Genomic DNA, 18138 nt, shown 5'->3' with positions numbered 1-18138 from the left:
TTCAGACCTCAGGTAATTTAAAGGTCTAGACGTTTTTCGTGGTATTAATAAATATTTTTACAAATCATGTGTCTTTGTTACCAAATTGGTTTTCAACATTATGCAAAATGGCTCTAGGGCAAATTAGTTTTCTTAAATTTTAAACGTAGGAATTTCAACGTTTATGACTTAAGACATTTATTCCATCTGTTCATGTAAAGTGTTTTGTGCTGATTGCTATGGCCTATGGCAGAGACAAACTGAACTGCCCTGAATTAAAGTAACTGAATTTTGTTAACAAGCATTGATATAAAATTAAATTTATACCAAGAACATGTGTGGTTTTTTTTAAGTCAGAACCTTCCTCATACCTGCATTCAGAATGCATGCACTGATCCGAGTTAAGAGCTAATTGCTTTCTTGTCATCCCCTTTCCAGTTATCAACCTCTTGTTCTCTATATGTGAGGAAGCCCATGCTGACATAGGACTGGGAAAAGATGACTGAGAATAATCCCATTGATGATATCCAGTTTGAAAAAAAAAAATAAAAGGATAGATTTTCTTCAAGAGCATTCTCCAAATCAAATTGATCCATGAGTCTTTGGAGGTGCATCCTTCTAATGTCTGCCACCCTGATGCCTCGTGTCATTTTGATACTCCCATTAACCATACTCAAGTCAGTCCAACAATACATTCCCTACGGCTACAATTACTTTCCCCTATATGGACCAGAATCTCTTTCTTTCCTGGTAACTTTCTAGTCCTTATGACCTCAGCAACTATCCCCTTGGCTCCTACAGCTGCTCCCTTTATTACAATACCCAGCTTCTTTTATATCTAGCTGGGACTAGATATGAAAGGCAAATGTACCTGGAAGAATGTTAATAACTTCTTTCCCTATCCTTCCTATTTGCCTGGAGGGTCATTTACAGTATTTAAGAAATGAATACCCCACCTTTCCCCCCCACAGTGGAGTACCCACAGTAGCTAATGAAAAAATCACCAACAATTATAAAAATATCATAAAACAACAACAGCAGCACATCAATCTCCAGAAAAAAAACAAGTGTGAGATACATACACACACCATGTAGACCTTTAGAAAAAGATGCTCAATTTCAGAGCTGTCAGTTGAGAAACCAAGGAAGAAGAAACTTTAAAACTATTTCAGGACTCTCAAATAGTTTTAGGAGTCACAGAACAGTTTGTCATCTATTGCATTGTGGCAGCTCCAGCTTATAAGATTTCTCTATACCCTAATCCAGACAGTTCTGTGCTGATATCAGATCTTATTTTCTTTCTCATCTGAATGGCTCCTCTGCTTCCTATGATGGAGAAAAAGCTAATAGTATTTACTTTTAAAGGCTGACTTTTTGTTCCTCTGTGGCTAGGACAATACCTTGCCAGAGGCAAAACTGCACAAAGCAGACAAAAGGTTTTATATTGAAAAGGATTAAATTAAAACATTCCCTTAAATGCAGACACACGCAGGCATGCACACAAAGTCACACACCTATTATAATGTTTCCTCTTTAGGGAAAGAATCAGTATCTATGGATGCTTGAATACACCAGACCCTTCAGGCTTAACAATTCAAAGAATTCTGCAAAAAGGTACAATAGATCCTTACTTAGGTAGAGAACAGTGTTCTTCCCCTTCTTAACAATGATTTGGGGCTCACTCAATCCTCTTCCCTTTCAGACTAACAAGGGCTTTGCCAAACACTTTTAATGGTCATGAAGAACTGCAGCTTTGGCAGCAAATTCTTTTATGGGAGTCAGTACTTTTTTACTGGCAAATCTATTTCAACTTATTTATTAATACAGTGTAAGTCAATGACAGACAAAAGGTAGATAATCTTTGAGTTTGATGTGTTCTAAATCATCTCAAAGTGGTGGGCTGCAACCCAAAGTTCCCAAAGTGGTGGGCTGCAACCCACCACAGGAACCGGAAGCAGGGCATTCCCCCATAAGGGGAGTGGCCCTGCTCTGATGGCAGCAAAGGCACTGTAGCGATTACAGCTCTATCACTACCAAGGGGCTTGTTTTTTACCTGTGGGGCAGAGCTGGCCTCTTGTAGACTCCTGGAGGCTTGCAGCCTCCTCCAATGTCCTCCATGGCTGTGTAAACAATTCTTATCTCCAAACCGCAGTTACTTCTATTTTTGTGAAAACCAGAAGTAACTGCTGATCAGAGATAAGGGCAGGATAAGGACTCACACTGCCTCTGTGGGCTTCAGAAAGCCCTCCTGAGGCGACCAGAGCTGTGCTCTGGTCACCTCTGAAGGGCTCAGGTGGGGCTGTTTGTGGATTTAATGATCTGTGAAATTCAGTATCCACAGGGGCTCTTGAGAATGGATCCCCCGCAGATACCGAGGCCCCACCTGCATGTTCAATCCCATCTCTATGGTGCAGAAGCCTTTTAAAGCAAGCAACTCCTGTTTTCCTTGTACAGCAGTCTCCCCACCCCCTGTGGAGCAATGGCCTTACCTGTGGTTGTTCAATGGCCTTTGAATTCAGATTAACACTAAGCCCATAGTTTGCAAATCAGCTTCAGCTCATGAATTCAGATCCTGATTTATCAAGTCTGTACGGTATAGTGATTAGTATTGGACCCAGAAGCCCCAGTCTATCAAGAAGCTTATGCGGTGACCTTGGCCAGTCACGACTTCTCAGCCTAACTTAGGTTGATGTGAGGATAAAAGTAGAGAGAACAGCCATGCATCTCATACTTTCCTGGAGGAAGCATATTATATAAATGTGCAAAATAAATAAAAATAAACAGATCTCCAAACAACCATGGTTTGTGGGTAAGCTTCAGTTTAGATGTTAAAACAAACCATGGTTTTGTCCTACAGCTGAACTCAGCCATAATCTTTGACAATGACATTATAGACTGGAAAAGAAAGAATCTTTCTCGTAATGATCATTATGCATACATAGCACTGAAAGATATCTGCATCCATCACAGATTCCACAGCATCTACCAAAGTCAATATTTTATACTTTATTTTATTTATTTATACTTTATTTATTTTATTAAATATTTTATTTATTTATACTTTATTTATTTATACTTTATTTATACAATATTTTATACCAAAGTCAAAGTCTATACTTGAGCTCTTATTTAGCATATCATTCGTCACCATAAGCAAAAACTAAGATGCAATTCTTACATAAGATTTGTTTTTTTTTATCACGTTTCCATCCCCTTTCTCAAGTGCATTTGCCATGTTTCGAAGGCTAGTAGGCAACAGTCTGGGTTGTAGTGTAAATGAGAATAGCCAGGAAATGGCAGATCTTATCTTCTGAACTTAAAGTAATATACTTTTTTTTTCTGCATGTGAGCATACATGTGGAATAATATCTCCATCACACATAGGAGGTTCCAATGCTGAAGCAATGAGAGTAACATTTGCAAGGAAGAGTTCATGCAGGTCGCAGCTATTATCACAAAGCCTGCCAATGATGTATTACGCTCTGCTGGCTTTCTTCAGGCACAGGCATTTTCATGCTAGTCACAAACGCAGAGCAACAGATAGCTTGGAATAATACAGGCTCCGTGAGTTCTGCCACAGTGTGAAGGTCTCCTTGCATTACTGCCCAGTGGACTAATAATAAATTTAATTAAAACCTACGCAGAACAGCCACTGAAGGAAAATGGCCCATCAGGGCACAGCTCAGACGCTGCAATGAGTACAAAGGTTAAACTGAAGAAAGAAGTGCTTAACGTTAGGAGGGAGGAAAAGAAACTTTACCTCTCTGTAAGTGTGTCACTAGGTGTGCTTTTCACAGACAGCTCCTCTTCCAGCCTTTTCCTTTCTGCTTCCAGATGCTCCAATTCATCTTGAGTGCGTTTACAGGGGGTGACAAATTGAAGTTCTTTCAGAAGCTCTTCCTTTTCATTTATCAGCATCAGTTTTTCCTTCTCAATATCTAGTGCCCCAGGCCAAGCGTCACTTCCTAACTTAGACAGCTCAATCTTTAAGTTTGCCATGCTAGCACATAAATACACACATATTAAGGGAGAAAGAGAGAAAGCAGATTAGCAATATGCCCCCCCAATTGTGCCAAATAAATTTTGGCGCATTAGAGACGTAACTCTGTTGGCAAGTTAACATCATGCACAGATCAGTCCCAGAACAATCACATTGAAAAAACACCTTTAGCAGCAAGTATGTCATGGTGTCTTTCAAAGGAAAACCTACATTTTGGGCCACACTAGACGAAACAAACCCAAACTGTTGTTTATGTATGGCGGGGAGTGAGGATATGCTTTACAAGTCTGCCCACCCACTTCTGATAGCACCATGTATCCATGCAAGGACTCAACATTAGAATTACATGTTTAAAATTTAATACATGCAAGCTCAGATCACACAGTCTTTTCCCTAATTTTATCTGGGACATCAACCAGGAAAATAGGACCATGAATATAATAAGTCTATTCATGTGTTAGGGCTCCATGAGGATGACTAGCTGGCACCAGAGATGGGAGAAGTGCACTAGCTGGCAAGAAGCAATGGCATGATCTTGTTCCCATATGCCACAGAGAAGCAATCGAATCCACATTATCCAGTCCGTCCCCTGACGTCTGGAAGGAAAGAACGTGGTACATTTCTAATAATGCCACATAAAGGTAAAAGTAGACAATGTTGCTTTCAGGCTTATGTGCAAAACACTGGCTTACAGTAAGCATATGCCACCTTAAGGATCTAATTTTCTCATGCTGAGGGTGGATTTAGACTGCCCAGTTATTTTTTTTCTTGTTAATGTCATGAGAATGAAAACGTTGATGGGAAGACAATTCTCTATGGACAATTGCTTTCCACTGTCTTTGTGATCGCACTCACTTTACTGAATTCATTCCCTATCCAGTTTATCAGTTGTCTCCAACATGCAAATACCTTCCTATAACATAGAAATACAGGAAGCTGCCTTATATTGAGTCAAGCCATTGGTCCATTCAGGTCAGTACACAGACTGACCAGCGGTTCGATACAAGTTCCATTTTTCTCAGTCCTACCTGCAGATGCAGAAGATTGGACTTGGGACTTTCTGTATGCAAAGCAGGGGCTCTACCACTGAGCTACATTCTCTCTCTGAAGTCTTATTCTGCACCTCAACATACTCATACTACTGCAGAGGTTCTATAGATGAAGGTTTAAAGTTGCGCTGCATTTTTAAAAAATCGTGCCATGAATTTAGGCTGTTTTCATAGGAGATCTGTATTGAGATGCACATTTTATGTTATTGGATTACACGGTTTTGATTTTCATTATACTGAATCCTCACTTTAAAGGACTAATGGGGGGAAGGGTGTCTGTTAATGCTGAAAGTCTTTTAAATCCAAGTGCACTGAAGTCAATAGAGACGTGCATGTGCAAAATGTATATGATCAGTTTTTTAATGATGCAGACAATGTCTCTTGTTTCTGAAGCCTGTTAACTCAATGTCTGTTAAACTGAGAGTTCACTGTATTCTTAGTCATTTTATACTGTTTGTAACTCTAGCTACTTTTAAGTACAAAAGCAGCCAATAAACAGATTAAAGAATAGGGAGAGATTGCTACAGCATCGCGTTCACAGATCAGCGAGCAAAGGCTTGATACTGAAGGTATTAATTTTTTTTAATCAATGAACTCTATATGGCATATGCATAGAAAGCATTTTGAAGAGAATCTGGCATGAAGGCCCAGATTGATAATGGAATACAGAAGCTTTGCCTGGGTCACTGGGTGAAACCTCGCCAACCTTGGTATTATCTGAAAGTAGTTGCTTTTGATAGCTGTTCAATGACTTACAACATGAGGTGGCAGTCTCACAGGGGCTCTTTTTCTTTCCATAAAACTAACAGTTATTTGATATCATAATTGGCACCCATGTTAGCTGCCTCATAAAAAAAAAAAAGATCCAGGATAACAAGGACATGAACACTAAAATGCCCTCTTGCCCTTTGAGGCAATACTGTCAAGACACTGCATACACAGTGCCATACCCTTATCTAATCCTGCACTTGTTCTATGTGAATTAAGGTTTCAGTGCCCTCACCTGGCACAGTTTGTCAACACCAATGTTTATACACAAGGTGGGGTGTGTGTAAAAAGGGGGGGAAACACAGTTGTAACCAATACTGCTTTCCTATATATGTAGAAGGGTTGGTTTGAGGTTTCTTGAACTACACTTCAAAATTGTTAAGCAACGAGGGAGAAAGGTTTAATTGTCACAATTTATCCTATACTGCAAACTATATTGCCCCTGGACCCACTTCATTTCTCTCCACTTCCATCTCCCTCTGCAAATTTCATCATTAGGTCAATCCTTCCGTGCTATCAACTCAAGCTGAATTTCTCTGACCTACCTGTACCACTCTGTAACCTAGCCTCTTGACTCCTTATCAAGCACTATCCCTCCCCCATACCTTCTTCTTCCATCTTATCCATACTCAGTTTGATCAGATTGTGCCCGACCCTATCAGAAGAGCATATCCTTCATTATGAGCCACAGTTATTGAATAACTAGTATTAAATATCTGTGAAATAGTATTAGTAGCCTATGATCAAAATTTAAGGAGTTACATTAAATATTCCCAAGGATCAGAATATGTTCATTAGGTCTTTTGAGGAGGGAAGGAGATCTTTTTTGTTTGAGCAGCTGCCTCCTGCCCTCCACACTGAAAACCGCTTTGGAATTTCCTCCAAGTTTAAAAAGTGGCTTGCTGTGTGGTGCGGGAGGTTGCTGGTAAATCAAAAACTTCAATAGACCTGTAGAATTCATGCCAAACTAAACATGAAGAAGAAAATCCATGAATTGGTCTCCCAACATTTTTTTTTCCTTTGGATAACATCAGCCATGGGGGTAGTTTGAACTGGGATCACACAATGCAGAGGGAATGGGTCTACGCCTTTCCATTCTTTGACAAATTGCATCTGTGCTGGTGTCAGCTTCCTGCAGGCTCTGCACCTCCTTCCCAGCTAACTGGCACAGGTAGAGAGTGGCAGCGACTAATGTCTCCTCCTACCTCCATCAGTGAATGGGGTCAAAAATCTTTGGAGGAAGCTTGTTGCTCTCCAGAAGCCATGGAAGCAGCTGCTGAAAGCGCCAAGATGGGGCTTTGGGGGACACTTCTATTTGCAGTTAGGGGTGATAGATGCAGTGGTGGTGTGAATTTCTCAGGTGAGAAATGCTACCACTAGTACTACTACCTCTGGGTACTGCTACCAATGTGCCACAGCTACCACTAGTACTGGGGGGTTCAGGAGCTGATGTGGCCAGGTAGCCCCCTGGATGAAAATGGGCCTGAGGCCAGTGCCTGACTTGACCAATCCTTGATGCCAGTCCTGAACGTCAGCTTCATGGGAGTGGGCTGGGCCATAAACCGAGGAAAGGGCTAGAACCTCTTTCCCCCAGCACTGAAACCCCAGTCCAATCCTGCCTCAGCTGCTTTTAAGAAAAGAAAAGCGTTGGGAGATGCATTAATGCACCTCATGTGTTGCTTTTAGTCTGATACCTGAATCACATGTTATCCGGGTCATTTGGGGCCTGAGCATCACTTTCTTCAGTGTAACCTTTACATTAATTCTCCCTCACTATATTTATGCATGCCTACTTCCTACCTTCTCCCTCCATCTCTATCGTGAACACAATCTTGCCAGTACTTGAACTTTCAGCATAAGGTGTGCTCAGTTACCCATGCTCAGTGTTAACATGTCCAGTCCAGCTTCTCTGGACTACAGTTTAGGACTGCTTCAAACTTTTACATACTAACACATGCTACATACTGTAGGAAGTGCAATATTAGAGTTTATTTTGTCATGAATGCAAAGACCAGTGGCTGACAAGGGCCAGCAAATAATTTCTGCTCTTTCTGGACTTGCATTTATTTCAGTTCACATTCCCTTACTTCTGTGGTTTTCAAACTCTCCAGGAGTATGGAAACTGCAGGAAGTGCTTGCAGGGGACGAGAAGGAGACAGCAGGGGCGGGGGAAGGCAGCGATCCCCAGGATCCTGTCGCTCAGGCAGGGCTGCAGGGACTGGGATGTACTCACCAGTCACTGCAGCAGCATTCCTGGGAGTGTGGGGAACCCTGCGCAAGCATCTGTAGTGGAGCAATCACGTTCCACTTCCAGTTTTGCGGAAGGGGAGTGCAAACACTCCGCTTTCACTTTCTGCATGTTGGGGAGCCCTGCAGACACTCGCGCAGGGCTCCCCGCACCCCAGGAAGGCTGCTGCAGGGACTGCTGAGTGCATCCCAGTCCCTGCAGCCCTGTTAGCGAGCCCTGGGGATCGCGTTGCTGCCTTCCCCCCTGCCACCGCCCCTTAAGGGGCAGAGGCCAGGGCCTTCAAGCTGGGGCGTCACAACACACCAGTTTGAATACTACTGCCTTACTTATGAAAAGTGGTAGCACTATATAATGCGACCTTAGTAACACAGGGGATCCATTCCAGGACCCCTCTGGACACCAAAGTTCACAGATAATTAAATCAGTAGGTTGCAGTCCAATAGGGGCTCCAGACATAACCATTTTGAGGCCACATGTGGCTTTCATGGGCCTCAGAGAGGCCCATGTGTTTAATGGATGCTTCTAGTTTTTAGGGAAAAACCAGAAGTGCCCTTTAAACACATCTGCGGGGGGCTTTCTGAGGCCTGTGGAGGCTGTGCAGAGCCTCTGTGGGCCCTGAAATGCTCTCGGACACAACCGGAGAACATCTCCAGTTGCATCCAGGAGCTCAGGTCCGGCCTCCATTGCGGGTTTGGAACCCATGGTTAGTTAAAACCACAGGTTCCCAATCTGCATATATGTAGGCGGGACCTGTATTCATAAATCTGTATAGATATGGTTTTCTGCACTCACTAATAGTACAAAATATAAATTTCATGCAGGCTAAAAACTAATCAGATAAATGATTCTGATACAAGTAATAGCTCCTATAAATGCATCCAGCAGATGTCACTGCAAGCATGAGATTGAAAACAGGGTTATTTGACTCAGGCTGCAACTCACACTTTAACAAAGAATGAATTACCTTCTTTTGGCTTCTTCATATTGAAGACTCAGTCTGACCTTTTCAGCTAAATTGGACCTATTTCTGATACCAGCCTGTTGAGAGAACCAGCCTTATTTCACAAATCAATTTTTTTTTACAAAAGACAGAAAGCAACAAAACTATTAGAAATACATTTCAGTAAAGAAATCATTGGTTTTGCAGCACAAGAGCTAGTCAAATATTCAAATATTTTCAAATGGAATTTACTTTTCAACAGCTAAATCACCTGAGGACAGATTCAGTACAAACAGGTGCAACATTGTCCAAGGCCTACTTTGAGCTAACATTTACTACATCCCAAGTTGTTACGTACCACTTTGAACTCAGAACTTTGGGGGAGATCAATGAAGTTCAAAGCAGAACTTCAATGAAATTGAGATTGCTAAAAACCACATTCAAGTTTGGGTTTCTTCTCAGGAAATCCTAGTACAATCAGTTCCCCAGCCTTTCATCATACTACCCTTCAAGAAACATGCCAGCATTTGGAAAACATTTGTGGACTATGACTGCCATACAAGGCAATGAGATCCTAAAGATTTTTAAGTTGCTAAAACGTTAATTCCATCAATCAGCGTCAGATGTTCAAAGCACATTTTGGATGAGATCTTTACTCACCAGTTTCTGAAACTGGATAGCTTTGCATTTGACCTTTCCATAACTATTTCCTTTACAGGAAAAACAAATTGTATCCACTTAAATCTAAGACACGTGAGATAATCAAGTTATCCACATCATTCTTAAAAGGAACTTTAAGATCTAATGAGCTTATAAAAGCTCATGTTATTTTTACTTTTATATTGTGAACATGAGAAATTATTTACAGTTGGGAGAAAAGAAGATCTCCACTACCAACATAGTTATTTAAAATACATTTTCTCAATAAACCTTGTCAAATAGATGCTGGTATGCGTTTGGAAAACATTTCAAAGACATTCTAAGTATTCTCACTTCAAAATTTAGTTCTTTCTCAAGAACTAATAAAGTGTGTGGAGAAAAATATATTTGTGCTGCTTTCCTCTCCCACCCCCAGGCTTCTAGGCAATCAGAAAACCATAAAAAAAAGTTGTAGGAGGAAGCCCAATTTCTACTGCTTTCCTTTGAAATCCAGGCTTCAGAACTCCAAATATACCACAGAAAAATCTGTCTTGGGCAAAAGTTCTATCTAATTTGATTAACAATATGTTTAAGCAACAGCAGCTGCCAGCCATTTGAGTCAAATCCCTTCAAGAAAATTCATAGCAAATAGTTTTTTATATTCTCCACCCTGAAACTTACATCACCAGAAATGTTGGTTTGAGACCCGGCGTCCAAAGTCTGCCTGGACAGAGATAGCTGAGAATGCACTGGGCTACACCTCAAATCTGGTTCTGATCTTCCAACAGTTTGGTCGAGGAGGAATCTCTCTCTCAACTTTGCAAGACTCTGAAAGAAAAGACAAAGAGGGATTCACTGTTAATATAAAAAATTCAATATACATCAAAAGTACGTAGTGGGGGGGAAGGAGACATATAAAAAGGGATGCTATAGCCACTTAAGGAGGTCAATGTACATATCTTAATATGTCATTGGCCTTGACACAGATCCAGTTTAGGTGATACTTTAGCAACATGTTCCCTCAGGCTGTGAACACATCCTGGTGCTCCCCTTCCTTTCGGTTTTCTAATTGTATACATTCTAACTGTGGTTTGTCCAAACCACCTCACTAGGTGCATTACCTATGGGCTGCAACTACTACTACTAAGTGATAAACCTATTTACAAAGCCCCCTGGCAACTAACCAGAACTTTTAATTATTTGGGGCTGAACCTGGTATTAATCCTTTCTTTACTAAATGGCAGGCATGTGGGAAGGATTCTAATCAAGACCATGGTGGTGGGGAGAAGGACTTTAACCTTTTGTGATCACCACACTTTTGATATGTGCTGGTGTCCTATTTGCCATGAGAGCGGAGTTCCCATTGGCAATGCTCTCCCTCCCAGGCCATAGTCCAAATCCAGATCAGGAGCCCCTATGGTTATTTAATAATGAAAAGCTAAACACATAAGGGTCATATCTGATGGTAACATGTAGTTTGGTCTGAAGTCAAATGCAATTCAAGTTCATCTTTGCATGAATATAAGTATGGTATTTGGAGAAATAAAAGAAGGTACTTAAGAGAACAGTGTAAGAAAGTATATTTGACTTGAAAAAAAAATCAACAACAACAGTATTACCATGACTATAGGATACAAACAGAAGCAAAATACCTGCATTAAATCTTGCTTTTCCTTCTCACCAGAGCTTATGGCTTTTCTTATAGACTTCAACTCATTCACGATGGCTTTGGCTTCATCTAATTCATAGCCACTCTGGCCTCCAGACATTTTTTGGTCAATTCTGTAAAAAAGAAAGACTGGAGGTAACCCGAAAGAAAGAATGAATATATGTCTCCTTCCACCCCCACCTATGTACTTTTGATATGCACTGAATTTTTTTATATTAAGTATAACAGTGAATCCCTCTTTCTCTTTTTTTCAGAGTCTTGCAAAGTTGAGAGAGAGATTCCTACTTGACCAAATTGTTGAAAGATCATGGTTTCTAATGTTTGGAAGGAGATCATATGGGAAAGAACAGTGTTTTCATAAATATGGTCTCCCTTACCAAAAATACCTAGCTACAATCAAAATGAAAAGGTAGAGGAGTATTATTCCATCTTGCAACAATATATTCCAAAACATACACACGCACTTTAAAGAACTTCAACATCAGAGTACTTTTAATGCATTCATTGTGGAGACTAGGTACGGAATTGGTAGAATTTCTTGGAAGCAGGAGGAGAAATCTCTGGAAACTAGCAATAGACTTGTAATGCTCATTTTCTTTTCCTGACCAAAGGCAAACACTAGCTGATTAGACAGTGCTCTGCCAGTAACTGGGAGGCACTTAGGATTTCATCTGGGAACTTCATGGGAGGAAAAGTTGTGGCAGGGCCGATGTCAGGTTATTTTGCACCCTAGGCAAGGTTAACTACTTGCACACCCCCAATTTTTCTTTCATAAGATTTATAATTAATTAAATTCCATAGCATTGTTGTGGTATTAAAATTAAAAAATATAAATTGTCAGTTACATTTTTATATAGGTTAGAAAAACTAATCTGTATAAAACTGTGTCCCTCCGCACCCTAAGCAACTGCCTAGTTGGCGTAACGATAGCATTGGCCCTGCAGACTAAACAAACAATGACTAGCTGAAATGAAACTAGAATTTGGTGATTGTGTATGGTGCCAATCTTGGTTTGTTAAACAAATCACAGTTAAAATAACCTACATTCCCATGTGACAGCCGACCAGAACTGTCATTTCCAAACTGTATTTTAATCAATGACTTTCCTCCAGCAAACAATTTTAAGGGGAAATCCCACAGATGCTGTTGCAACATTTCAACAGCACTGCTACAAACCCTTGCAAATGTCTAATTAGTTTAGCAAAGATTCAAGGAACCTGGAAATTAAAAGTTTTCACTGGTTCAAACAGAGAATAGCGGCATCCATTTGTTACATTTCTTAACGTTTGCCTGAAAGCACAGGCTGTGACTTAGTACCATATCTAAGAGGAACTGTAATCATTGATCTTTTTGGATTTTTCTTCTTCGGGCTAATCTACATTAAGATGTTATTGATTTCTCACAAATTAAAAACCTATTCTTGCAGAGCAAACAAAAACAAGAGTAAGTTGGCACTCTCTTTCTGGAGTTATTCCTTTTTTGAGAACAACTGTTCTGCTTCCACGCCAACAGGCTCTTCCTTACACCCAAACAACTATCAGAGCACGTATTATAGAATTCCAAGGACCAAGTCAAATATATAATCAACTCCTGCCATAACTTACAGCCATTTTTGCTAGACAGAAATGGAAGCCACAGAATGCTAGAGTAGGAAGGGATCTTGGAGGTCATCTAGTTCAAGCCCCTGCTCAACGCAGGCAACTATAGTATCCCAGGTAGGTGGCCATCCAGACTCTGCCTGAAAACTCCATTAAGGGAGAGCAAACAATGATATAAGGCAGACCATTCCAGTGCCAGATGGCTGTTATAATAATTGGGCTCTCCTGGCACCTCCCTCTCTCACCCCTCTTGGTCTGTCCCTTCCATCGTAGCATTCCTTGCCTTCAGAGGTCTCCTTCCATCTTTCCCTTAAGAGTCTCAGCAGAAGTGGTGTTGCTGAAAGGGTAGTGCTGGGAGAGCCAAATTATTAAAATAGCTTCCACAGGCCTTTAGTCTGACACCCCTGTTTTAGAAGAACATGGGACCTCAGAAAATTTAATTTTTAGTTTATGGCAATAATATTTGTCATAATTCATCAGGATACTCTCAAATTAGTCATGTTAAAAAAAGTCAAATGAAACAAAAAAGGATTTAAAGAGCTGAATTAAAACTAAATTTTAAATACTGGCAACGACAAAGATTGTAAAACCCAAGCCACTCGCAATTTAACATGCTTCAGCATTTAAGAATACAAAGTGTCTTAATACCAGTAAACAGGTAGACAGAAGCCTGTTTACATGCAATATGTATAGAAAGGTAAATATGAACAGTCTGCAAAAGACAGGAAGCCAAGTTTATACTCCATGGGTGACTAACTATTCCTATGAAAATCCAGGTCAAAGTTATCATTCACTGCTACAATTTAAATGCAGCACATTAAAATGCACTAGAGCAGTTTTTCTCAATGTTTCCACTGCTATACCACTCACATGGTTCACCTATTTGAAGTACCACCAGATGTCATCACCAGTTACTTCTGGGTTGGGAATGTTGAGGCCAGATGAGACAAAACAAACACCAGTAAGAGGCTCAGGAAAAGCATGCTTTGAAGCTCTGCCCGACGAGCCGCCTACCACTGTTTGTTGTGTCACATTCCTGGTCTCGCTGCTGGGTAGCAGGTGTCCAGGGGTCCCGCAAGTACCACCAGACACCACCTCAAGTACTACTTTTGGTACCCATACCACTGGTTGAGAAATACTGCACTAGAGGCCTGCAACCAAAGATTTGGCAAGTTATTTCAAAACAGTATGTGAAACTCAGCCATCCTTTCCTTTATAGTTCCCAACAATATATACCTTTTGCCCTGAAAGATCAGGGCAATTTAGTTAATCACTGCTAGAGGCTGTGGCCAGCTTGATAAACAGGCACTTGAATCAATTACTGGCAAATACAACAGATAGCAATGGTTACTTCACAGGTAAAGCCATGTTTAAAAGAAAAAGCAACCTGCCTATTTAGGAGTTTCCCATGAAATAGCACTTTTGGAGACACTGTCAATCTAATAAACAGAAAATAGGTACTGACTGGCACAGAATGTACTGCTCCCATTGGTTAGAATAGCTGTCAATCATGATGGGAAAAAGAGAGCTTTAACAAAGCACCATTAAAGGAAGCAGCATTATAGAAGTTATGGCTGTGGATATGTAAAGGCCAATAGAAACACACATCTGTTTCATCTTCATGCAGTTCCTTAGGCAGCATGGCACAAGCAACACTCCAACCAAGCAGAGCTGACAAAAGATACAAAAGGAAGTGCAATATTTTCCCTTACCCCTACTATCATGCAGAAAAAGAATACACCAGGATCCTATTTAAACATGTTTTCCTGTTATGGATAGAACATTTACTCCCTGGTCACATTTGATTTTTGCCACCTTATCATTCTGGTAGGGTAACTGCACACACAAAAACAAGTGACATGAATTTGAGGTCATGTAGCACACTGCATGCATGCTAGTGCACAGTATGATGTCAGCCATTTCAAGCTGCAACTGTTTTATCATGTATATAGCACAAATGAATAACAAGGCTCTCCAGTATATAAAAATATTCTGACTCTGTTTTCAATAAAAGGCATTAGTGCTATCCAAAACATGGCCGTCTGCATTTTTGCAATAAATGTCCATTGTTTGCTCATGGTATGCTGCTGAGTATTTCCCAAACATGCTCTAGATTCCTATCAAAATTGCTTGTGAGAAAGCCTCTTTAAAACAATACCTCATTGTTACATTAATGTAATATAACCAGCATGTTTGGCTAACCTTTAATCTTGGGACAGTAGTAGAAGTTTTGAAGTTTCAGGTTGAAGTTTTGGGATTTCTTTTGCTTTTTTTAAAAAATATGTTTTAGCAAAAGCTAAGTTTTGGTTAAGTAAGCTCCCATATATTTTTCCTCTAGCCCTCTAATATTTAAGCACCAAAAAAAATGATGCTAAACTGCAGGTAAAGTTTGGTTCCATCTGACTTCATAGTTTCAGCAGGTTCATCTGCCTGCATAGAGAACATGTGATCTTTCTTTCCCTTTCCAAGATTCTGCCTTTATGTTCTCTAACCCCTGAACATCACTCCCTATGCTGAGTCACAAATACACCTAAATTCTCAACCTGTTGCACAGGCCAATTCTCAATAAACAAGAGTTGTAATTTCTCAAAAAAGAGCAATAGAGTATAATTTCTCAGCCTCTAGATGTACTTACTAGGAATCAATTAAACCGACTTCATAATAAACCTATTTAAGGGTGGGTTGTAAATTCCAAATCTGTAAAATGGCACATATGAATCTCAATTTTTAAAATTACAGGTCATGCCTTATTATCCACTGATTTGGTATCCACTGATCTGACTGATCCAGGGCATTTGATGGGCCGCTGTGAGATACAGGAAGCTGGACTACATAGGCCTATGGCCTGATCCAGCGGGGCTGTTCTTATGTTCTTACGACTCACCACTGATACTGGGGTCCACCTTTAAATGCCATGTAACCAGGAAAAAAAGCACCAAAATCCAATTTCCTACCTTCAAGCTGTTAAATAATGATAATTTCATTCCACAAATTTCATTATTCACTCCATCTAATGGCTGAATGTGGTACAGTGTCTATACTAATGCATTCTGGGGCAACAAGGGAAGAACAAGAAATCCAGAAGGTCTTTAAAGCTATTTTTCCACTGATTTGGTAGCCACTGAATTTTTTACTAACTGAGGATTCTGGAACCTCAGTGGATAATGAGGCATGACCTGTATTCTTTTGCTGCTTAGAAAATGCAGACCTGATTGATAAATTAAAGATCAATAAGTCACCGGGCCCTGATGGCATACACCCAAGGGTTATTAAGGAATTGAAGAATGAAGTTGCAGATCTCTTGACTAAGGTATGCAACTTGTCCCTCAAAACGGCCACGGTACCAGAAGATTGGAGGATAGCAAATGTCACGCCTATTTTTAAAAAGGGAAAGAGGGGGGACCCGGGAAACTATAGGCCGGTCAGCCTAACATCCATACCGGGTAAGATGGTGGAATGCCTCATCAAAGATAGGATCTCAAAACACATAGACGAACAGGCCTTGCTGAGGGAGAGTCAGCATGGCTTCTGTAAGGGTAAGTCTTGCCTCACGAACCTTATAGAATTCTTTGAAAAGGTCAACAGGCATGTGGATGCGGGAGAACCCGTGGACATTATATATCTGGACTTTCAGAAGGCGTTTGACACGGTCCCTCACCAAAGGCTACTGAAAAAACTCCACAGTCAGGGAATTAGAGGACAGGTCCTCTCGTGGATTGAGAACTGGTTGGAGGCCAGGAAGCAGAGAGTGGGTGTCAATGGGCAATTTTCACAGTGGAGAGAGGTGAAAAGCGGTGTGCCCCAAGGATCTGTCCTGGGACCGGTGCTTTTCAACCTCTTCATAAATGACCTGGAGACAGGGTTGAGCAGTGAAGTGGCTAAGTTTGCAGACGACACCAAACTTTTCCGAGTGGTAAAGACCAGAAGTGATTGTGAGGAGCTCCAGAAGGATCTCTCCAGACTGGCAGAATGGGCAGCAAAATGGCAGATGCGCTTCAATGTCAGTAAGTGTAAAGTCATGCACATTGGGGCAAAAAATCAAAACTTTAGATATAGGCTGATGGGTTCTGAGCTGTCTGTGACAGATCAGGAGAGAGATCTTGGGGTGGTGGTGGACAGGTCGATGAAAGTGTCGACCCAATGTGCGGCGGCAGTGAAGAAGGCCAATTCTATGCTTGGGATCATTAGGAAGGGTATTGAGAACAAAATGGTTAGTATTATAATGCCATTGTACAAATCGATGGTAAGGCCACACCTGGAGTATTGTGTCCAGTTCTGGTCGCCGCATCTCAAAAAAGACATAGTGGAAATGGAAAAGGTGCAAAAGAGAGCGACTAAGATGATTACGGGGCTGGGGCACCTTCCTTATGAGGAAAGGCTACAGCGTTTGGGCCTCTTCAGCCTAGAAAAGAGACGCTTGAGGGGGGACATAATTGAGACATACAAAATTATGCAGGGGATGGACAGAGTGGATAGGGAGATGCTCTTTACACTCTCACATAATACCAGAACCAGGGGACATCCACTAAAATTGAGTGTTGGGCGGGTTAGGACAGACAAAAGAAAATATTTCTTTACTCAGCGCGTGGTCGGTCTGTGGAACTCCTTGCCACAGGATGTGGTGCTGGCGTCTAGCCTAGACGCCTTTAAAAGGGGATTGGACAAGTTTCTGGAGGAAAAATCCATTATGGGGTACAAGCCATGATGTGTATGCGCAACCTCCTGATTTTAGGAATGGGTTAAGTCAGAATGCCAGATGTAGGGGAGAGCACCAGGATGAGGTCTCTTGTTATCTGGTGTGCTCCCTGGGGCATTTGGTAGGCCGCTGTGAGATACAGGAAGCTGGACTAGATGGGCCTATGGCCTGATCCAGTGGGGCTGTTCTTATGTTCTTATGTTCTTAAAATATATACTGCTGCCTCTTTTTTTTTCTTTTTTCTTTTTAAGGCAGGGACCACCTCTAAGTAGGTATTCATACAATGCCTATGCTTAACTCAGTGCAGGGTTTCACATTTGGGTGCGTAAAGACTAATAAAAGTCATTGGATTTCTCAAATTTGTGTCTCGCTTCAACCTCTGCCTTCTCTTGTGCATTTCAACCTTCTCAAAGTAGTATGTCTTTCTCCATGACGGCCAAAGAGGCAGTAAAGACCTAATCATACTTTAAGGAGCCCATGAAGATGAAAAGTATAATGCTGCCATTTCTCTATTTCCAGTTGCCTCTTCACTCTTCTCCAGAATACAAATTG

At 41.0% G+C, this 18138-nt stretch overlaps 1 protein-coding gene across 1 annotated transcript in view; it reads right to left on the bottom strand.

Moving 5' to 3' along the window:
• The window catches only part of WWC2 (WW and C2 domain containing 2), a 137774-nt gene that overhangs the window by 50275 nt on the left and 69361 nt on the right, over nt 1-18138 (bottom strand). The window contains exons 6-9 of the mRNA XM_066631782.1: nt 11276-11405; nt 10305-10451; nt 9009-9082; nt 3740-3979 (exon numbers count right to left, since the gene is read on the bottom strand). Of these exons, the coding sequence (XP_066487879.1) occupies nt 3740-3979; nt 9009-9082; nt 10305-10451; nt 11276-11405 (591 nt within the window). The remainder of the gene's footprint in view (nt 1-3739; nt 3980-9008; nt 9083-10304; nt 10452-11275; nt 11406-18138) is intronic.

Source organism: Tiliqua scincoides, chromosome 6, assembly GCF_035046505.1.
Source record: "Tiliqua scincoides isolate rTilSci1 chromosome 6, rTilSci1.hap2, whole genome shotgun sequence".
Taxonomy (NCBI): domain Eukaryota; kingdom Metazoa; phylum Chordata; class Lepidosauria; order Squamata; family Scincidae; genus Tiliqua; species Tiliqua scincoides.
Note: the sequence above shows the minus strand (reverse complement) of the source record. Positions and strands in the feature narration are given on the sequence as shown.